Source organism: Pelecanus crispus, chromosome 1 (assembly GCF_030463565.1).
Source record: "Pelecanus crispus isolate bPelCri1 chromosome 1, bPelCri1.pri, whole genome shotgun sequence".
Lineage (NCBI taxonomy): Eukaryota > Metazoa > Chordata > Aves > Pelecaniformes > Pelecanidae > Pelecanus > Pelecanus crispus.
In genome coordinates this window covers 165,522,372-165,545,929 of record NC_134643.1, presented here as the reverse complement: position 1 = coordinate 165,545,929, position 23,558 = coordinate 165,522,372, and the positions used below count along the sequence as shown (strand labels likewise).

General features: G+C 41.0%; 1 protein-coding gene across 3 annotated transcripts in view; it reads right to left on the bottom strand.

Moving 5' to 3' along the window:
* The window catches only part of NALCN (sodium leak channel, non-selective), a 251,379-nt gene that overhangs the window by 186,248 nt on the left and 41,573 nt on the right, over nucleotides 1-23,558 (bottom strand). For all 3 annotated transcript variants that reach the window (XM_075712454.1, XM_075712463.1, XM_075712470.1), the window contains exon 6: nucleotides 2,191-2,345. In XM_075712454.1, the coding sequence (XP_075568569.1) occupies nucleotides 2,191-2,345 (155 nt within the window). The remainder of the gene's footprint in view (nucleotides 1-2,190; nucleotides 2,346-23,558) is intronic.

Below are 23,558 nucleotides of genomic sequence, written 5' to 3'. Positions count from 1 at the left end.
GCAAGTAAAATACCAATGAATGTATACAATAAAATAGTATAATTACACAGAAAAGATCTACTGCATTACTTACTGTTAACTACATACAAAGGTGCATCGCAAAATGGAGATTTATAAAATATTAATAAACTTGCTGGTTATAACCCTGTTTATAACATTCCTAATTTGAGAAGCTTATTTAACATTTTGTGGCAAAGCTGCTGTGTATTACCCACTATTTTAAAGTTTAGTTATCAGCTTTCAATTGACATTCAACTTAACTTCTGGCTGCTGTACAAAGAGGTGTTATATCCTGGTTACCTATTTCTAGACAAAAACAATATATCAATGACAAGTCTCCTAAGCCTATTAGCAATCTTTGATCTTTAAAATGCAGCACTCAGAATGACATATTGATAAAGTATAGGACTACGACTCAGGAGACCAGAGTTTCAGCCTTGTCTTTTCAACCAGCTTTGCAGGAACCCTTGGACAAATTATTTCACCTGTCTTTGCCAACCTGCCCCCATCATTAAAAACATACTGGCCTCCTTTATCAAATACTCTGAGCCTCGTTCAAATCACCTACCCACTTAAGCTTGTCTAAGGTATCGCAACTACTTTTCCCTGATGACCAGGTAGGCAGCTAGAATAACAGCCTTCAATGCCACAAATAATTTTGCATGTCAAGATACGAAGGGTGATTTCAATCTGAGGCACAATTCTTCTGGTGATACACCTATCCCACGCTCCCCTGCCAAACCATCTCAAACTAGAGAACTTGTGTGTGGATGTTTTTAGCTTTTAGTGTGAACTGAGCTCATGTGCACCCAGGCATGGCAGTATGCCACTAACTTAGGAATCTGGAGGTTGTCTGAGAGATCAGACAGGGTTATCCTTTGAGATCTACTGAAGAAAAAATGTATATAAAAGATAGGTACTACCCGCAGTGCTATTCAGCTAGCAGTACTGGTACAACTGATACGCTTCTGACTCCCAGAGGAAACAGAATGGAGCTTCGTTGAAATCAGTTTGTTCTCCTTTTCTCATGAGAAACAAGGAGGACACAAATGGCAGTCTTTGTTCAGAAAGTATTTGGTATCACAGAGTACTTGTTGTAACAGGACTCTGAGACTATTTCTTGTAACTCTCTGGCTCATTGTGTATATTCAGCAGCCTGGGAACCATCTGAAGTGATTTCAGCTGCAAAGGATTTCAATATTGAAAAAAACTTTTTGATTGCAGTCATTCAGTCATTAAACCTTTTTATTATCTTCAAGTTCAGCTGGGGCCAGGATAAGGGTCTGGAGCTCAAGCCAGGAAAAATGAAAAAAAAAGCTTATCAGAGTCAGAGAGATGCATCAGAGAGAATACGGCCTGCAGGCATGCTTTATCATTTGAAGGGACTTCCCTACTTGTGCTGAAATAAAAATTTACAGCTGCAGGCTCCTGTTGGACCTTTGTCTGCTAAATAAATGTGAGATAACCACAATGTTCTGACAGGGTAACTGCGTATCTTCCATTTGGATATGGATCTTGCCACAGCTGCCCATGCTCTTGCCACCTTTCCTGAATTACTGTTCTACGCTCGTTTCCCCATGGGGATGGCATGACACATTGCAGCTAGCAGAGAATGTACTCCTGGTGACTCTGCAGTGTTTTTCACAGAACACAAATTGTACCTGTATTGCAAAATCTGCCTGACCCCCAATCATTTTTCTGGGTGATGTTCTGACTTACACAGTTTGGATTGAGATTGCCACAGATACACATGATCTCATTTTCTCTCCCCCGTTCTCTTTAGTACCAAGATGATTATCAAAGTAATTCTGGGTGGGTTTTTTTTTTATGGGAATTACTACTAAAATTAGACAAACAGGATGAATTATATACTCTAAAATGAATCATAAATAAAACACAGAAATTAGTCATCGCATTTGCATACTGGTGATAATCAACCATTGACTCTTCTTAAATAAAGACGTTGTTTTAAAGTTATTTAAATCCTGGGATCCCAGGCAATATAAAATAGATGATAACTTCATCATTCCAAAGCAAATAGCACAGCTTCTCTTTCTGGCATGTGCTCTACTTGAGCAGAATACTGATTGCACTTGATATCTTTTCAGCACAGACATGAGCTATCTGCTCTATTCATTTCATAAACATTTTTAAATGGATACTGAAATGGATGTTACCAGTAGGACAGACCTATCTCATTAAAGCCACTGTAGCCCAGCTCTTGCCTGCTTAGTCCCAGATCTTCAAGGTCCATGCATTTAAATCCAGGTGGGCACTGGTAACCTTCTTCTAGCTCTCTGGAACAGTGGGTGTCTGGGATAGCTAAATTATTCCAGGTTACATTTCTGTGAAAAATACAAAATTAAGGTGTTACATAAACTCAACCCATAGCAAAACTAAATACTTGAAAGCAAGAGGACTACAGTGAAAAGTACATCAGCTATTATTTCTGCTATCTGATGTTCTTTGGTATATGTTGTTTTCATTAATGAAGCACTTATTGTAAAGGGCAAACTAACTATCTCCTAAGACTTCAGTCTTATGTAATGACAGTACAAATACTAACAGTAGAAGTTTCATACTAGTGCCTAGAGACCCCATCAAAAATGGAGACTCTCCAAGACACAGAGGAGTTAACATACAGCTGCACTAACTGCTCTTTAATGCAGTTTGGACACTTACTGCTTCAGGCTCCTTTGCAAATTCTGAGAGAGTGCTCAGCTGCAGTCAATATTGTGACTTTGACTTCCACAGACATTATCTGAGCTAGCTTTGACACTCTTTAAAAGGATCATTGTGGATGACTTGTCAGCCACCTGAGTTTATATGCAGCTTCTGGTACCTTGGTCAGGCCAGGTTTCCACCACAGATGGACAGCCACAGTCACAGGCAAGAAGTCAAATCATTACATGTTTAGTGCAATTAGTATCTAGGTATGGCTGTGACTGAAACAGATCTGATTAACTTTTAGGTCAGTCCAGTAATGATTTGGTAGAACAGGTGAAAAAATTTGAACTGGTTCAAACTGACTTCTGTTGGTAAATGTAATACTGAAAAATAGAAAGATCATGAGACAAGGGGCAGCACTGCAACACAGTGTGCTGGCCACTTTTTACTCTTGCCAGAGGCTAAGCATCACTTGTCTTCCCAGCTTCTCTGACCCCTGGGTCTGACCTGCTGAGGAGGCTCTGTCATGCTGCACTGCAATGGGAATTCAGGTAGGTCCAGCCCTAAGGGACACACAAGCTAAAAGGAGAAAGAGGACAAGTTTGTAGCTCTCTCTCTTGTTAAATCTGTGCCTGTGGCATGTACACGTAACGATGGGTATCCAAGTACTCCCAAACTTTGGTAAGGAAAAGATCAGGCAGTTGATTCCCCCTAAGCATTTACAGCACCCAGTTAATAATTGCAATACATAGTAGTCCTTTGCCAAAACCAAACACTGGTCGCCCCGCTTCCCAAGAACTAATTTAGTTAAGAGGTAACCTTAGCAAACTGCCCCCCTCCATCCTGAGCAGGTCCCTGTTAGGGTCTACAAAGCAACACAGCACAGTATTACAGCACAGAAGTGAGGATTCATGTTACCTGTGCTATGAGTCAGCTGGGTAAACCAAAGAGAAGAAAGGTTGCAATATGACACAGCTCCGACTGTGCTGAACAGACACACAGCTAAGCAACACCCGTTTTTCTCTTTGCTTGTATTCTCTCATCCAGCAAATTTAAATCCTGATTTTTGGTTCAGTCCTAGGGCAATTTCAAATCGGACTCAAAAAGCTAATCACGGTGAGTTCTGGTCTGAGAAAAAAAGAGCTGATAGCATTTTTCCATTCATGTTCAGGTTGATTCTGACTTCCTGGTCACAGCACAGACTTTTGATATAGAAACACCCTGACTGAATAGCTGAAAGTTACGAAGAAAATGTAGTATTCACCCCATTATCCTGAGGCTTCAGACCAGTGCCTTAAAAAACATCATTTTAATTAATCTTGCTTGTCCACAGAAAAGGTGAAACTTTTCAGTCTGCCCTTTTGTATAATTAGTATCTTATCGTTCTTCTGAAAGTCCTCTTCTTTTAATCTCACAGATGCATTTTGACAACTAAATTGGGTGAACAGAAGCTTTAATTACTTTATTTTTCTTGCTTTTATGCATGCATGCAATAGCAATAGAATAGTCTAAATCTGTCAGTGTGAAACTAAAGCTTCCTACACATTTTTTCCTAGGCAATTATAAATGCAGAGAAATAACTGTAGTTGCACCCATCCTGTAGTGATTTCTTCATGATACCAGAGAGCCATACATATCTGCATGGATGCACACACAGATACATATAGTTCCAGCTGAAGTTTTAAAGAACACCCTGAAATTTAGCCATGTTTGTAACTAGAAAGACAGACAGATACACAAGCATGTGTGTACTCATTTCACTTTTTGTAAACATGCTCAGCACATGTCACTCAAAGTTCTAAAAAGTCATCTGGGCACTTTAATTGCTTTATACTAGAATATGTTAATTCATATCCAGTTGTATGATTTAAGTACGTTAGATTTATGACACTGCCATCTAAAAGCCATTATAATATATAGGATTATCATAAGACAACATTTTATGAATATTTTCAGAAATGAAAATTAATTCATTGGCTCAAGCAGATTCAGAACCCCGGCTACTGGTAGCTAATGAATTTTACATTATGGTTTGCATTAGAAAATCCCTCAGATCCAAGAGGCTAGCAGCATGAGGGCATATTATTAAAAGTATTGCTGGCTCAATCACTGCAATGCAAAGCACTCATTTTAAGTGCTTCATTTAAACCTAGGTCATTTCTATATCATATCAAACCTCCTTCTGAAGAAGAAAAGCTGTCTCCATGCACTCTGTATGATTTAGGCTAAAAAGGAAGAAGCTCTGCTTATAGTACCTGTACCTGTACAGATATAGGCTTTTTTTGGACCAATGTCACTAGGCAATTTATGTTCTGCCTCAAGAGAGTAAATAAGCATAGACTAGTCTGCATGGAGTAGACAATGTTAGACACCTAGTCTAGAAATGGCTAGAATATCACCAGATGTTTTCAATATAAGATGATTTAAATTGTTTTATTCCTTCATAGGCCATACTCAATACCAACTAAGTACTGAGATGCTGATTTAGCACATAACTAGTTTTAAGCATCTCAAAAGTTCAATTAGGCAATGTGCTTAAATATCTTGCTGAATAGGGTGCCTTGATAAAATTATGAATTCTTGCAACATGACCAAAGAAATAATTCATCCCACTAGACCAAGTGAATATTTCTATGCAGAGTATTCAATGTGTATGGCGTACAGCAGCAACCCAACAGGTGAGCGGAGAAATTAGTTCTGCACAGGAATGCAAAGGATGCAGAAGGAGATAACTGACTCCACATTGCCTGATAAGAATCCTTCAGTAATAAGATTGTTGCAAAAGACATAGGAGTACTATGCTGACATGCTTTTAACTGCCTGAAGAATGTTCTGACTACATACATACATATGTACGCCACAAGAAGAACTTGAATTAATGTGTCTTGGCAGTACACGTGCCTGTTTTCCATGGCATCTGTAGCAAAACTGGTCTTACAACCACTATATGCTCATGTGTCATGGTTTAACCCCAGCCAGCAATTAAGCACCATACAGCCACTTGCTCACTCCCCCCCCACAGGATGGGGGGAAGATTATTGGAAGGGTAAAAGTGAGAAAACTCATGGGTTGAGATAAGAACAGTTTAATAATTGAAATATTATTATAATAATAATAACAATAACAACAATAATAAAAATTGTAATGAAAAGGAAAATAACATAGAGAAATAAACCCCAAGAATGACAAGTGATGCAAATGAAAACAATTGCTCACCACCAACCAACTGATGCCCAGCCAGTCCCCAAGCAGCAGCCCCCCAGCCAACCTTTCCCTAGTTTATTGATGGGCATGATGTCATATGGAATATCCCTTTGGTCAGCGGGGTCCAGCTGTCCCAGCCCTGTCCCCTTCCAACTTGTACACCCTCAGCCTACTCACTGGCGGGGCGGTGTGAGAAGCAGAAAAGGCCTTGACTCTGTGTAAGCACTGCTCAGCAGTAAGAAAAACATCCCTGAATTATCAACTCTGTTTCCAGCATGAATCCAAACCATAGCCCTATATTAGCTACTATGAAGAAAATTAAGTCTACCCCAGCCAAAACCAGCACATCATGTGAGCACAACCTCTCTTTGAGCACCATCTCTTTATTAGTGCTGTTATTTAAAGAGAAGTTTTGACAACTTAAGAGACAAATTACCCAAGGTAGCTCCTAACTTCCATTTTCTGTTAGCCTGACTTTCTCTGCCAAAAACAGAAATGGAGAAAAAATGGGATTTTTTTTTTATTCTGCTATTATATTAATTTTCTAAGATATCACCAGAAAGCCATTCAAAAGTCCTAATCTACTCATGTAGTTTCCAGATCCAGAAAATTACAGAAAAAATTAAGAAGGTTATTTATTGATAAGGTATTAAAAAACCATTGCAAATGGTCAATTAGGTAAAGAAGTCAATAAATAAAAATTAATTAGCTGGACCTGAAGGATTTTCTTTATTAGTTGAAAGGAACCCTATGTTTGCCTCTGCACCGAAACCAGGCACTGCACAGGAGCTGACTGAAGAGCTACTGTGTTGGTAAAAATACCATAGCAGACATAAAAAATGGCTGGTGGATCATGAAGCAAGTAAGTAGCAACTGTACAGCTTCCAAATAGGAAGCAATACATTAACTGGGACCTCAGAGGAATTGGGACTGGGTTCTGTGCTATCCGTTTTCATTAGTGACCTGCGGGACTGTGTGAACCCTGCTTCATCAAAATCACACAACGCCTATGCTGAAGGATGACAAAAACCTTTGAGAATTAGAGATATTATGTAGTTCTGAAGATCTTAAAGGTTACTCTCAATAACTGCAATTTAATGTCAAGTAATGAATTCAGAAAGTGATAGAACCTAAATGCAAAATGGACACTGCTGTATAGAAAGTACTAAAATAGAAAGAAATAGGCTTGGATCAGATGATTGATGACAGATAGATTTCTCTCTGAGATATCAAGAATTTATAGTTTCCTTTTCTGCTATATGAATTTAGATGTCTAACTCTGAGCACACAATTTTGAAAACAAATTTCCATTCCTATATATTTTTTTAAAAGACACTTCTGTTTTGCCATATTGCCAGAACACAAGGCAAAAGCACCAAGCTAGTGAGAATATAGCAATAAACCTAATATAAATCCGGAAGAGAGCACAGAGATCCATGCTGCAGAGAAGAAGTTCCTGAAGCTCAAATTAAATTGATTCCAGGCCAGGACCACTCAACAAACATTTTCTGATGAAGTAATACTGTAGTTCGACATTGACTTTAGGCAAGTTATCTAATGAGCATTACTAATACTGCTCTCTTACATTATGTAGGTGAATGATATGCAATTAATTTGTCTTTATTCTGAAAACCAGGGTGATCTACTTCTGTGAAACATCTTCACTGTACCATTCTAGACATTTATTACAGCCCGTGAACATTTTTTTTTTGAGCTTTAAAGTCTATATTATATCAGTATTTTATGAAATGAGATGTAAATTACAAGCTGGATTCATAGTGGGAAAATAAGGTCAGCTGTGTCATGAGCATCCTGATTTTAACAATGTTTTTGGAGCTTTCTCTGAAGCACCAAAATATAAATGCAAGATATGTATAGATTGGCAGATTAATGATGACGGAACCTCTCAGGTCACAGATCTGGCATAGCAAATACAAATTTCTAGGGTAGCAAATACTAACTTCTTTTTTGCTAATTTCATACTGATACATTTAATCATACAAAAGAACAGATTTTCACATCAAATGCAGAATAAACTATTTAGTCACAAACACTTTGCATTCTAGATTTAAAGCTCCCTCCTGCAATTGAGTCCATGCAAATACCCAAGACTTGTAACTCAATTTGATCTTCCTCACACAGATTGCTAGTGCCATTTGGGATGCCTCATGGCAACCCTCTTAACCTTTAGATGCTGATCTAGGAGGTCACAGGGCTCTGCAGGTCCTGTGCCACACCTGAGAACCCTGTGTCATACTTGACTGTCTTGGACACATTAGTTATTTCAAGTAGCACTAAATGCCTACACATGGATAACTGCATCAGGCCCTTCAGGTTAAAAAAATTATGGTTCCTATGGTCAATAAGCCAAGTCATCAACCTTAGTTTGCTTTCCGCCTATACCACCGTCCAGTTTTAGAGCACAGAACCTTGTTTTACAATCAAAAGACTTTCCTTAAAGAAGATAATTTACAGAAATAAAAAAGAAAAAAAAGATACTCCTGGCATATCCATAATTAATGGCTGTGATTTTATACCAATAAAAATCAGGAAATCTGAGATTAAGGTTCCTGTGACAACACTGTACCAGTAACACGGTGTAGAAGGGAAGTTTTAAATGACTTTTCTACTTAGAATATGTCCTCATATAAGCTCAGGTAGCTCACACCAACTACTATACAGCTGCCAATATCACTAGGTAGTTAAAAATATTTCTTTCATATTCCAAGTTACACTTGTTTTCAGAGACTCCGGGAATTTAAAAGATAGGAAGCCTAGATGGAAAAGTGCTTGCTTTTTATCTGACTCCTTGTATAAAAGGGAGAAGGATTAAAGTTTAGTTGTTGCTTGGTGACTGTGAAAGCAATCTAGGCACCTAGGCAAATTTCCTTTCATTTGTCCTTTTAAATGTGTCTTTTATTCCCAAATCCATATCTTAATTCTTACTGTGCTAACCCAACCAAGTCCATTTTCTCCAGTGGGAAGCTCTAAATTTCCAACTGCTATTAACAGATGGTTCCTAGACTTACACTACTGCTCTTTTTACAAAAAGACCCAACAATAACAACAGCCTCTCCTGCACAATTGTTAGAATAATAATATTGTGTTATAATAATTATATTTGTAAGCACTTTGTTTCTATCATGACGATTTCCATTGATCATTTTCATAATAATTATCACATTATGACCTCAGCTTAACAAGGAAGATATTAATGTACAAATCAGTGATATTGATATTTCTCAAATTTGCAGTAATAGTTTATCATTATTATTTGGCATATTTTTTTCAAAGGGTACTTACTGTCAGCTAACTCTCCTGTCACTGAAGTCAGACACATATATAACCGTTAACTTCAGTGAAAGGGAGTCATACTGTAATTGAGTTCTATTGATAGATCTTCTAGTTTGTGCAGAAAGAGATTGCAATTTAGGACAATCCTGCTGCCAGAGGCATTACAGGTTCTAGATAATCCAATTATCATCCAAAATCACTGGTGATAGTTAAAGAAATTTCAGAGACTACCTCTCTGGCTTATAGATTACAGATATGTCTAGGCACAATTCTTCCTCTGATATTTTATAATCTTAGCATTCCCAAGGGTCATTTTAAAATGTTATTTTTTACTTTTAGACAAACTTAGGTCTAAAGTCATCATGTACTATACTTACAGAACCAGTTTCCTGTTTTTAATCTGAGAACAAAATCTGTTTTCTCTTTTAAACTGTAAGTGTGAAAACTTAATCCATATTTAATGTTTCTCATAATTATATCTGTAATTATAACTATTAAAGCTTCAAATCTTTCTGGTAACAGATTGTCTCTGATATCTATTTATTATTTTTATCACATTAAAAGATAAGATAGGGCATTCTTAAAAGACTCATGACTTTAGGACACTACAAACACAAAGCTTAAGCTTTGGCAACATTCCATATCTTACATTTTAACTTGGCAAACACAGATTTCACTACTCAAGAATTAGTAACTGAGGAGAATACCAGACAGCATCTGCTAGGGATAATTATATTCAAATCAACAGGCCCAAATAACTGAGGGCAACTCTCATCTCTTCTATTAATTTTTAACAAATCTTGCAATAGCAGGGAAATTCCAGAAGAATGCTAATGTGCCATTAATTTTTAAAGAAAAAGCAGCAGGACTGGTTAGCCTGACATCAACCAAGACAAAAGAAAGAGTGAGCTAATAGAAAGTCTAATTGATAAAGAACATGAATGTAATTAATGGCAGGCAATACGGATTTAGAGAAAATAATTCTCATAATAGTAACATGATTTTGATAAGATTACAGATTTGTCCAATAAAATTGCCTAGCTTAGACTTTGTAAAACAATTCATTCAATAACACATGACTGATTAAAAAGTGGGCACTATGTAATACCAATAAAGCTGTCGTGGTTTAACCCCAGCCAGCAACTAAGCACCATGCTTAGAGGGATGGGGGAGCGAACTGGAAGAGTAAAATTCTCAGTAAGTTTGCAGATGACACCAAACTGGGTGGGAGTGTCGATCTGCTGGAGGGTAGGATGGCCCTGCAGAGGGACCTGGACAGGCTGGATCGATGGGCCAAGGCCAACTGTATGAGGTTTAACAAGGCCAAGTGCCGGGTTCTGCACTTTGGTCACAACAACCCCATGCAACACTACAGGCTTGGGGAGGAGTGGCTGGGAAGCTGCCTGGCCAAAAAGGATCTGGGGGTGTTGGCAGACAGCCAGCTGAACATGAGCCAGCACTGTGCCCAGGTGGCCAAGAAGGCCAACAGCATCCTGGCTTGTATCAGGAATAGTGTGGCCAGCAGGAGCAGGGAGGTGATTGTGCCCCTGTACTCGGCGCTGGTGAGGCCGCACCTGGAATACTGTGTCCAGTTTTGGGCCCCTCAATACAAGAAAGACATTGAGGTGCTGGAGCGTGTTCAGAGAAGGGCAACAAGGCTGGTGAAGGGTCTAGAGAACAGGCCTTATGAGGAGCGGCTGAGGGAACTGGGGTTGTTTAGTCTGGAGAAGAGGAGGCTGAGGGGAGACCTTATCGCTCTCTACAACTACCTGAAAGGAGGTTGTAGTGAGGTGGGTGTTGGTCTCTTTTCCCACGTGGTTAGCGATAGGACGAGAGGAAATGGGCTTAAGCTGCGCCAGGGGAGGTTTAGGTTGGAAATTAGGAAAAATTTCTTCACAGAAAGGGTGGTCAAGAATTGGAAGAGGCTGCCCAGAGAGGTGGTGGAGTCACCATCCCTGGAGGTGTTCAAAAAACGGGTAGATGTGGCACTTCGGGACATGGTTTAGTCTAGTCTACCCTTGATTGGTTTAGAGTGGACTTGGTAGTGTAGGTTAATGGTTGGACTGGATGATCTTAAAGGTCTTTTCCAACCTAAACGATTCTATGACTTTATGATTCTATGATTGAGAAAACTTGTGGGTTGAGATAAGAACAGTTTAATAATTGAAATAAAATTAATAATAACAATGATAAAAGAATATACAAAGCAAGTGATGCACAATGCAATTGCTCACCACCTGCTGACTGATGCCCAACAAGTCCCCAACCAGCAATCGCTGCCCCCCGGCCAACTCTCCCCACTTCATATACTGAGCATGATGTCAGATGGTATGGAATAGCTCTTTGGTCAGTTTGGATCACCTGTCCTGGCTGTGCCCCCTCCTAGCTTCTTGTGCACCTGGCAGAGCATGGGAAGCTGAAACGTGCTTGACTTAGTGTAAACACTACTTAGCAACAACTAAAACATCAGTGTGTTATCAGCATTATTCTTATACTAAATCCAAAACACAGCACTACACCAGCTACTAGGAAGAAAATTAACTCTATCCCAGCCACAACCAGGACAGTATCCAGCCCTTATTCTATACCATCTACATAATGTCCAGGTCCCACACTTTCCAATACATTCCAATTAATCACCACCACTTTTCCTGTCTTTTGATAGGGCCATCCCTCTAAAATGTCCATTGGGTTCATTTAGTCCATGACTTTGGGCTCCACCTGTCCTAACAGTACTTCAGGGCAGGAGAGATGGTGTGTGGTGTTGGATTGTTGCATGCTGAAGCCAGTTCTGGTTCCATTATTGCTGTGCTTGTCCAGTTCTATCATTGCTGCACTTTGCTCCGTTTCATCAAATTTCGTTCTTCATTAATCTAGGTGAGTCGAACTGTAATACTGCTGATATGGCATATAGCCACCACAGAAGTGATTATATAGCAGTTACATCATGCAATTTAATTCATTGGCTGTTCTCACCCAAAATCAACTCCCTTTGAGGTACACATCGGACTTCCGCATCACCTACCAAGTGCACCCAGATCCTTGAGCAAAAGCAATCCCATGAACAGGTCTGCCTTTGCCCAAGGCAGGAATAACCCAGACTGACTTCCTCAGCATATTTCTTACATGCACTAAGGGGACCTTATCCCCTTCTACAGTCTGCAAGAGTTTTGATTGGGGAGGGCCAGCTTTATTGGCAGATCCCCTAGTGTTGACTAACCAGGTGGCTTTCGCTAAATGCGTATCCCAATGTTTGAATGTCCCAGCAACCATTGCTCTCTGTGTAGTCTTTAACAGCCCACTGTATCATTCAATTTTCCTGGAGGCTGGTGCATGATAGGGAATGGCAATATACCCACTCAATGCCATGCTCTTTGGCCCAGGTGTCTGTGAGGTTGTTTTGGAAATGAGTCCCGCTGCCTGACTCAATTTTTTCTGGGGTGCCATATCGCCATGACTTGCTTTTCAAGGCCCAGGATAGTGTTCCGGGCGGTGGCATGGGGCATGGGATATGTTTCCAGCCATCCGGTGGTTGCTTCCACCATGGTGAGCACATAGTGCTTGCCTTGGCGGGTTTGTGGGAATGCGATATAATCAATCTGCCAGGCCTCCCCATATTTATATTTCAGCCATTGTCCTCCATACCAGAGAGCCTTTAACTGCTTGGCTTGCTTGATCGCAGTATGTGTTTCACATTCATGGATAACCTGTGCAATACTGCCCATGGTCAAGTCCACCCCTCGATCACGAGCCCATCTATATGTTGCATCTCTTCCTTGATGGCCTGAGGTGTCATGGGCCCACCAAGTCATAAATAATTCACCCTTATGTTGCCAGTCCAGATCCACCTGAGCCACTTAGCAGCCTGATTGACCTGCTGGTTGTGTTGATGTTCTTCAGTGGCCTGACTCTTGGGTACGTGAGCATCTACATGATGTACTTTTACAACCAGGTTCTCTACCCGGGCAGCAACATCTTGCCACAATGCGGCAGCCCAGATTGGTTTGCCTCTGCGCTGCCACTTCTGCTTCCAGCTGCAACCACCCCCACAGGGCATTTGCCACCATCCCTGAGTCACTACAGAGATAAAGGACTGGCCATTTTTCTCATTCAGCAATATCTAAAGCCAGCTGGATGGCTTTCACCTCTGCAAACTGACTCGATTCACCTTCTCCTTCAGCATTTGCTGCGACTTGTTGTATAGGAATCCATACAGCAGCTTTCCACTTCCAATGCCTTCCCACAATATGACAGGGCCCATCAATGAACAGGGCATATTGCTTTTCATTTTCTGGCAATTTATGATACAGTGGGGCCTCTTCAGCATGTGTCACCTCCTCCTCTGGTGATATTCTGAAATCTTTGCCTTCCCGCCAGTCCATGATAACTTCCAAGATTTCTGGGTGACTGGGGTTTCCTATTCGAGCCCACTGTGTGATCAGTGCAACCCACTTACTCCACGTAGCATCAGTTGCATGATGCGTAGCGGGGACCCTCCCTTTGAACATCCAGCCCAGCACCAGCAGTCGGGGTGCCAGCAGGAGCTGTGCTTCAGTACCAACCACTTTCAAAGCAGCTCGAACTCCTTCATATGCTGCCAATATCTCTTTCTCAGTTGGAGTACAGCAGGCTTCGGATCCTCTGTATCCCTGACTCCAAAACCCTAGGGGTCGACCTCGAGTCTCCCCTGGTGCTTTCTGCCAGAGGCTCCAGGTAAGGCCATTCTCCCCGGCTGCGGTGTAGAGCACATTCTTTACATCTTGTCCTGCCTGGACTGGCCCAAGGGCTACTGCATGAACTACCTCCCATTTCATTTGTTCAAAGGCTTGTCATTGCTCAGGGCCCCACTTGAAATCGTTCTTCTTCTGGGTCACTTGATAGAGAGGGCTTATGATCAGACTGTAATTTGGAATATGCATTCTCCAAAAACCCACAATGCCTAAGAAAGCTTGTGTTTCCTTTTTGCTAGTTGGTGGGGACATGGTTGTTGTTTTGTTGATCATATCCACTGGGATCTGATGACGTCCATCTTGCCATTTTACTCCTAAAAACTGGATCTCCTGTGCAGGTCCCTTGACCTTACTTTGTTTTATGGCAAAACTGGCTTTTGGAAGGATTTGGACTATTTTCTTCCCCTTCTCAAAAAATCCTTCTGCTGTGTTGCCCCATACAATGATGTCATCAATGGATTGCAAGTGTTCTGGAACTTCACCCTGTTCCAGTGCCGTCTGGATCAGTCCAGATGGCAAATGGTAGGGATGCGTTTCCACCCCTGGGGCAGTCGATTCCAGGTGTACTTAATGCCTCTCCAAGTGAAAGCAAACTGTGGCCTGCACTCTGCCAGCAAAGGGATTGAGAAAAACGCATTAGCAGGATCAGTTGTGGCATAGCACTTGGCTGCCTTTGACTTCAATTTGTATTGCAGTTCTAGCATGTCTGACCTGGCAGCACTCAGTGGCAGCGTGACTTTGTTCAGGCCACGATAGTCTACTGTTAGTCTCCATTCTCCATTAGACTTTGTCACTGGCCATATGGGACTGTTAAAGTCTTGCTGATCACTCCTTGGTTCTCTAGCTGACGAGTCAGCTTATGGATGGGAATCAGGGAGTCTCGGTTGGTGCGGTATTGCCACTGGTGCACCATTGTGGTAGCCATTGGCACCTGTTCTTCGACCCTCAGCAACCCCACAACAGAAGGGTCCTCTGAGAGACTGGGCAAAGTAGACAGCTGTTTAATTTCCTCCGTCCCTACGGCAGCTATACCAAAAGCCCACTTATACCCTTTTGGGTCCTTGAAATACCTTCTCCTAAGGTAGTCTATGCCAAGGATGCATGGAAGCTCTGGGCCAGTCACAATGGGGTGCTTCTGCCACTCATTCCCAGTTAGGCTCACTTCGGCCTCCAATACAGTTAGCTGTGGGGATCCCCCTGTCACTCCAGAAATACAGATGGGTTCTGCCCCTGTGTAGCTTGATGGCATTAGGGTACACTGTGCACCGGTGTCCACAAGAGCCTTACACTCCTGTGAGTCTGATGTGCCAGGCCATTGAATCCACACAGTCCAGTAAAGCCAGTTGTCCCTTTCCTCCACCTGGCTGGAGGCAGGGCCCCTCTAGTCCTGATCATAGTATTCATTGTTCGCTTCTTGTAAATGTGAATCAAAAGTCCCTTTATTAAGATCAGAAGTAGGATCAGCCCTTCTACTCTATCTGGGGAACTGCTCACTGGAAACTTGAGCAGCAATTTTCCTGGAAGAATCCCCTTTTGTGATTGTTCTTCCTTGCAGCTCACGTACCCGTGCCTCTAGGGCCAAGACAGATTTTCCATCCCACTTCCTCATGTCCTCTCCATGGTCACGCAGGTAAAACCACAGGGTGGCCCGTGGTGTGTATCCACTATATCCTCTCTCTTGGGTAGAGGAACACTCACTTACTCCTAATGGCTGAGACACTGGTCTGTACAGGTCGGGAGTAGGACCCATGCCCTTTGAGTTGCTGGAACTCTCGGGACAGTTTCTCCACAGCTGAGATGAGGGAGGAAGAGAGACTTTCTTCGTATTGCCGGAGTTGGCCAGCCAATTCATCCACCATTGGTTCCTCTCCATCTTTCCATGTCATTACTGCCAATGAGTTTGCATACGACGATGGTGTGTTCTGTACAAATTTCCACCACATGGGTTGTGTGCACCTGACTTCATCTGGATCTTTGGATAACTGCTTGTTGTTCAGATCATCATAAATCACCTCCAGCATGGCTAATTCCCTCAGGTACTGGATACGTCTCTCCATGGTGGTCCACTTACCTGGGCGATATATAACATCTTCCTTGAAGGGATACCTTTCCTTCACACCTGACAGGAGTTGCCTCCAGAGGCTGAGAGCTTGTGCCCCTTTTCCAATTGCTTTGTCAATGCCCCCTTCCCTAGAAAGGGATCCCAGCTGCTTGGCTACCCTACCTTCTAATTCCAGGCTACTGACCCTGTTATCCCAGCATCGGAGCAGTCAGGTGACGATGTGCTCTCCTGGATGACGACTGAAATCTTTTCGCATATCTCGCAGCTCACTCAGGGATAGGAATCATGTGGTTATCATCTCATTTATGGGTTCTGCCTCTTCCTCCTCCTATTCTCATGATGTCCCTGGTTCATCTTCATCCCTAACTAAACAAGCTGATTTTCTTGTGCATTTCTTCTTGTGTATAGGGGTGACTGATACCAGCATGGGTTGGTTCTCTGGTTCAGCTGCAGTACCTGTTGCAGGGGTTGGAGTAGCCACAGTGTCTGTCATGGGGGCTAGAGTAGCCACAGTGCCTGTTGTTTTGTCATCAGATCCAGAGACCTTCTCTTCCTCTTGAGGGTACTGAATAGTCTTGACAGGGCTTGGTAAGCATAGGCCAGGCCCCAGCACATTGCAGTGATCTGTGTCTCTCTGGAGTTGCCAGGGTGACAGCATATTTTTTCCAAATATTCTACTAGTTTTTCAGGATTCTGCACTTGTTCAGAGGTGAAGTTCCAAAGCACTGGAGGTGCCCACTGTCCTAGGTACTTGCCCACACTATCCAACACACATAACTATCCAGCCTCAGGGCAGGTCTCCAGATGATATTCTTAAACTGCATATTAGCCTTGGACAAAACCAAAACGATATTCCCAAGAAATACCAATAGAAGTATCTTAACTATCCAAGGATGTTCAAGATACTGAAAAGTTGTCGTAATGAAGGAGGGAACATCATAGAAGAAGGTAGCAAAGGTGCCATTCTGTATTTCCTCCATAAAAAACCTCTCGGAGGAAGAGGTATAACTGCTAATTGTCTCCATGTGGTGGTACCCGAAGTACAGCAATGGCTTCAGTACAAAGACCAAATACCAGATAAAGCTAAAGGCCAGTGTTTTAATAACAAATCTCAGAGGCAAAACATCACTAATCACTGCAGAGCACAGCAAACTGCAAAAACCAACACCAATCTTTAACATGTACAGCAAAAAAAAGAGCATGGTGCAGATCAGATAAACTAGTATCAAGAACAGATGAATCAATATTGTGACCAGCAACTGTTAACAGATATATATTCCTTAATATGCTCTGGTTAATCTGTTATTATCTCAAACCCTTCGGGCCCCACGTTGGGCACCAAAAAGGACTGTCATGGTTTAGCCCCACTTGGCAACAAAGCACCACACAGCCGCTCACTCACCCTCCCCCTCAGTGGGATGGGGGAAAGAACTGGAAGGACAAAAGTAAGAAAGCTTGTGCGTTGAGATAAGAACAGTTTAATAATTGAAATAAAATTAATAATTGAAATTAAAAAATAATAATAATAATGACCATCATCATAATAGAATATACAAAGCAAGTGATGCACAATGCAATTGCTCACCACCTGCCGACCGATGCCCAGACAGTCCCCGAGCAACAATCGCCGCCCCCTGGCCAACTCCCCCCAGTTCATATACTGAGCATGACGTCGTATGGTATGGAATAGCCCTTTGGTCAGTTTGGATCAGCTATCCTGGCTGTGCTCCCTCCCAGCTTCTTGTGCACCTGGCAGAGCATGGGAAGCTGAAAAGTGCTTGACTTAGTGTAAACACTGCTTAGCAACAACTCAAACATCAGCGTGTTATCAGCATTATTCTCATACTAAATCCAAACCACAGCACTGCACCAGCTACTAGGAGGAAAATTAACTCTATCCCAGCCAAAACCAGGACAAAAGCACCTGCTAAATGGGCTGAAAACTCATTAACTTACATGTCAGAAAAATACTTGCCAGTGAAATGATCATCACGATCTACCGTAATCAATGAGGGAGAAACAGGTATAAAATCAAGAATACAGATAGAAACATAAATGACAATGAGGACAGGGCAGTCTGACAAGTTATCAGGATCACCTGGTTAACTGGATCAAATAAAACAAAATATGCTTTAATATAGCCAAATGCAAAGTTATACAGGTAGGATCCCTAAAAGCAAACCTTATGGCCTATGGCCTATGGAATAAAAGGGGTAAAAGAGGATGGAAACACTGTATTATAGAATATAGATGCTACGTGAGAGTTTGAGGTAAGGGGATATAATAGGGCATCCTCTCATATTTGTCCCAATAATATGGCAAGAAAGAGCCGGTGCTTTCCCAGACTGTACAAGCAGAACAACAATGAATTAATGTCCCTCTCTGTATGGCACTCATATAAATTATGATTAATATTATGTACAGGTTTTTTGTTCATATTTTTAAAAAATAATTGAAAAATTGTGGAAATCATACAAAAACATGAAAACGAGAACACTGGAGAACATGCTTTGCAGTAAGAGACTTAAAGAGCTAAATAATGTTAGTTTGTTAAAAAGCATATTGAAAGGTGCCTCAATTGTTGTGTGTAAGTGGATTCACACAGAGGAAATACTGGGAAATGTTTCTGTGTAATCTAGCATAAAAAAGTGTAACAAGAATAGAAAGCTAACAGTTGAAGCCAGACAAATTAAGATTATGAATTAGGAACATATTTTTTAACAGTGAAACACATTTTGGTATAAACAAAAAGTTCCCTTGCTTATGAATTGTTCTTCTGCCAACTAATCAAGAATAGATACATATCTAGGAGACACAGTGGAGTCAGACACAAGCTATCAGGTTTCATATGGGGGAAATAAAATGACGAGTGACTAAATGATCTGATTGTTTCTTTTGACTCTAAATTCAATATATAGATACTGTAATATTTTACTACTGCTAATATCTTGTCTTTCAGTATATTTCAAGGTACATAGGTTTTTATATCTTATCATTCGGTTCAGATCTTTTATTCATTATTTATATGTGTTCAGTTTCAGGTTTCAGTATTGGGGTTTTTTGACAGTTTTCACAGTCCTCTAGTGTCTAAGCTTGAGCCTTTGTGGACAGAACTTGGAGATTCTTACTTTTTTGGTCAATTTTTCAAGAAGAAAATTGTTTACATGTTTATTCAACAAATTAGAAAAAGTACTGGTCTTACTCCCTTTCTCCTCCCACCCATATTCAGTAATAAGACATGATTAAATCAGACTGCCTATTACATGAAGCAGTAATACTAGGTAAAGTGTGATTTGATTTTGATTGTAGCTTTTTTTCATTTCATATGTGACCTAAGTTAGGGTCTACAAAATGTGCCGTTGATGTTCCATCTATTCCTATTCACTGCACAGGAATTTTGAAGAGATTCAGATTAAATCACCAACCTTATCTCACCCTTCAGGATGTGAAAATTCAAAGATCCAGCATCTCTTAGCTGAATCAGTAGAAGGAGCTGCATAATAAAAGGCTGCAGCTCTGCTGTCCTGACTTATCCCACCTCATTTTAGGCAATGAACACAGAGAAAAAGAAACACATCACCAGAGGTTCAGAGGTCAGTGGGTTCAGCCTTAATCCAGAAGTACCATTCTCTCACTGCTAGCCAGAGAGGGAATTCAAGGCATTTAGGTTCCTAACACAGGTGCTAATATCAAAACCAGATGACTCTCCACTCATGACAGATCACTTGCGCTACTCAAAGCCAATGCTGTCATTGCCCAAATGAAAACAGGATGGTTGTGGCTACTTAACAGTTTTGGCAATCTATTGGTTTGATCACTAGTTACTGGCATTAGAGGAAATTAAATGCAAATCACTCTGTCATTATCCTTCAGAGTAACACAGCCACCAAAGTTAACCACAGAAAAATGAGTAAAAGAAGACATCTTTCCTAGGGGCAGTGCTGGAATGTACATCCAGGCCCTAGAAAGCAAAGCTCAAAGAACAACATTTTCAGAAGTTCCTGTATGGATTTCTTCATGAAGTAGTATGCATTAACAGTACTATTTTGAGATTTTATCAAATGCCACATGGTGTAACAACTCTATGACAGCCCATTTTTGTGACTGCTACAATCAGACATGAGGGAGCTGAATTCAAATAGCAACTGCAAGATATGTATGCTAATGCAAGACTTGTTTCACAGGAATCAAAACAACATGAATTAATGGCATTCGCACAATGGAGGCGGCTGTCGCTCTAAGTACTATTACATAGGAAATAAGCAGGAAGAGTTAAAAGCAAATCTAGCTAGCTTGCACGAATCTGCATTTCACCAAGATGTTTCAAATTAGACTTATTTACAAGTTGAAGTGATCTCATACCAATAGTACCTATCACAATTCAATGAAGTATTTCCTTAGAGAATTTAAAAGAAAGAGTGAAAAACGCCTCCATTCTCTTTTAAATTGCAAGGACATGAACTGAAATATACAAAACAATCTAAGCTGAAGACTGCATCCATTTTGATTTTAAAGTATGTTCAGGATCACTTCAAAAAAACTAAGTTTGCATATCAGACTTACCTGGATTAAATATAGAAAAATACCTTCTGAGTAGCTATCTACCAACTATAGGGAAAACATGAGGTCACTAAACTGTGACTGTAGGATTTGAAAATCATAAGCCTGAAGTTCAGCTGGTATTCACTTCCATCAAAGCTCACAAGCACTTTTGGACCCATCACCCGCAACAGCAGAGTTAGCTACAACTAGTGAGCAGTGGAGGTTTCTTTGTTTCTCTCTTTGGACCATGCAGTTTTATCTCGACAAACTTTCTGCTTAGATACAAGACAGGGTAATCCCCAGCATCATAAAAGAATGCTGTCCTGAATCCAAATCTGAACTACATGCAAAACAAATTGCTTCCGAAAGCTTGTGTTGCAATGTATCAAGACCATGCACAGGATGCCTTCATGAAATGCATTTACACAGGCCACTCCCTAATGTAACATCTGAAGTGGCAGGAGATGGGACTCTTACCATAGCAAAAGAAAGGGGCTGCTATCACTGAGCACCTAAGAACATATTTTCAACATTATTCAGCTAGCTTGAAATGGAAACTGTTTAGCATTTGATGACTGGCCACTCCACAAAAGCTCTCACTTTACCTAGGGGAAAGCAGCTTGATCTCTCCATTTTATTGCATGACTGGTACACGAGATGGACAGGAAGACTTACTGCCAAAACTGGATTGCTGTTTTATCTGGTGAAAGGGCTTCACTGACAAGGCATTACAGAGAACAATATCATTAAAATATGCAGCTGCAGACCTCCAGTAAGGTCAAATAATTTTGTCAATAAGGGATCTGAAACATTCCTGGGGCTCCAAGAAACACAAATGTAAAAGCCCAAACTGGTCTAGCCTTCAAGCCTACAGGCTACATCCAGCTCCAGAGAAAACTAAATGAGCCATTGACAGTTCGTAACCAAAGCTTGTTCTTCCAATACTAGCTGAAGAGCCCTTCTCATTAACCTGTCAGGTAGAAGGTGTACAAAAAGTTGGTCTGAATTGTAGTTTTAATACTGCCCCTAGGCAACGGCCATGATGATCAAGGAAAGAGGCAGACGGCATAAAAGATCAAGCTGTAATAGGTAATAACTCTTGTTCCTGCTGCCCTGGCAGGCGCCCCACATAAGGAGTGAGTGTGGGGAGGCTACGCCTTTGAGGAGAGCTAGGAGGGCAGGGATGAAGACAAGGAGCTGGAAGGGAGAGTGTGGGCAGTAAACTACGAATCTGTGAAGGAAGCTGGGTAAATCAGGCATCAGTGAGCCCAGCAGAGCCTGCTACAGCAGGGCCAGAAGGGTAGCCAGTATTTTAGGCACAGGAAAAGAGGGAATGGGGTACATTTGTGTTGAGTACAAACAATGTGGTTCACTGAGTATAAAGGCAGCTGATGAGCCTGTTCTATCCTAAGGAGATAGGGAGTGATGCTGGATTTGGGGGCTTTTCTGGAAATTTATTTAAAACTCTTCTATCTTACATGAGAGGGAGAGGGCAGGGGACTTGGGGGACTGACTAAGTAAGAGGCTGGAAAAGCAGTGGTAGGGGATGTCTGTAAAGATTGAGTAGAAACATATTTTATGTTACTGTAAACCAAAAATTAGTAACACATCTCATAGTAATAAGTATGTTTTGGTGAGAGAATTGGATATGGCATGTGGGGCATGAAGTTGGAACGTTCAAGAACATGCTCTCACCCCAACTCCAAAGTTTAGTTATACACAGAGAGAAAGCAACCAGATGCAGCAAGCCACTCTCTTACCTCTGCCCTAACACACAATAGTTCCACTCCTGCATCCAATCCTCCCCACTTTCAATGTGGTCCCCTTTAAAAGAGATGTAGCAAAGGCAAATTGGTCTTTGAATGCTAAAGATAATGATACCTGACTTTTGTTATGTCAAAAAGGACCACATAGAATCATAGGAAAAAGGCTGGATATGAACCTTCAACAGGACATTAAATATAGTTCCCTGCCCCAGACTATTTCTACCTTTCCCAAGAGAAGTTCCCACAGCCTGTTTTAAAGATCCCCAGTGGGGAAATTCAGAACCTTTCCAAGGAATGGACTCCAGTGCAGCCTTACCCCTACCATTACAAAGTTTTTTGCTGAGATCCTATCTAACCTGAAATTTTCTTCCTGAAGTTTAATACAAGTTCTTCTTATCCTAGTAGTAGGACGGAAAGAGACCAGTTTCCTTTTCTCTGTGCAACATATTTTATCCACTCAAAAACTGACACATGTCCACTACTTCCTTTCAGTTGAGCTAAAAAACTGCCAAATGCTCCTTATTGGCTCTACTCTATAGATCTAAGCTCATTCCCTTTTCACCTCCTTTGCACTCTCTCCAAATAATGCCTATATGTTGTCTGATACTACAATTCATACATTTTTACAAGAGCACAATTCTGTTGACCTCTGTTCCTCCATTATGCTCCCAAATTGCTTTATGAAGAACTACCTCCTAAAGTCATTCACAGTGCTGTATTTGTACAGCTCATTTTTCCTAAGCACAGTATATTGTCCCTGCTGACTTTCATCCAATTTTTTCAGAGCATGTCTTCAATTTGTCAAGATCATTTTCATTCTAATCTTGCCTTCCAAAAATGTTTGCAGTCCCTCCTAACCTCATGTCATCCTCAGTGCAATAAGTATATTCTATCTGCCATCATCCAGGATGTTAATGAAACCTCCAAATAGCACAAGACAGACTTATGTGGATCCCTGCTCTTTCCATTCTGACAATGAGCCATTAATATCCACTTACTGAGCATATTTTTCAAGCAGTTTTGCATCTATTCTATGGTTATTTTGACCTTAACCATGTTTCTCCTGCCAGCTTACAAAAATGTCCTGTGAGACTGTTACAAAGCTTTCCTAAAATAAAGATATATGACGTCCGCTCTTCTCTCCAATTCACATGGTTGTTACCCTGCCATAGACAATTATATTGGTTTGACATGGTTTATTTTTGACATATCCATATTAGCTGCTACTCACTTCCTTGTTATCTTCCATCTGCTTACAAATTTTTGTTTGTTTATTCACTACAGAATTCTTTC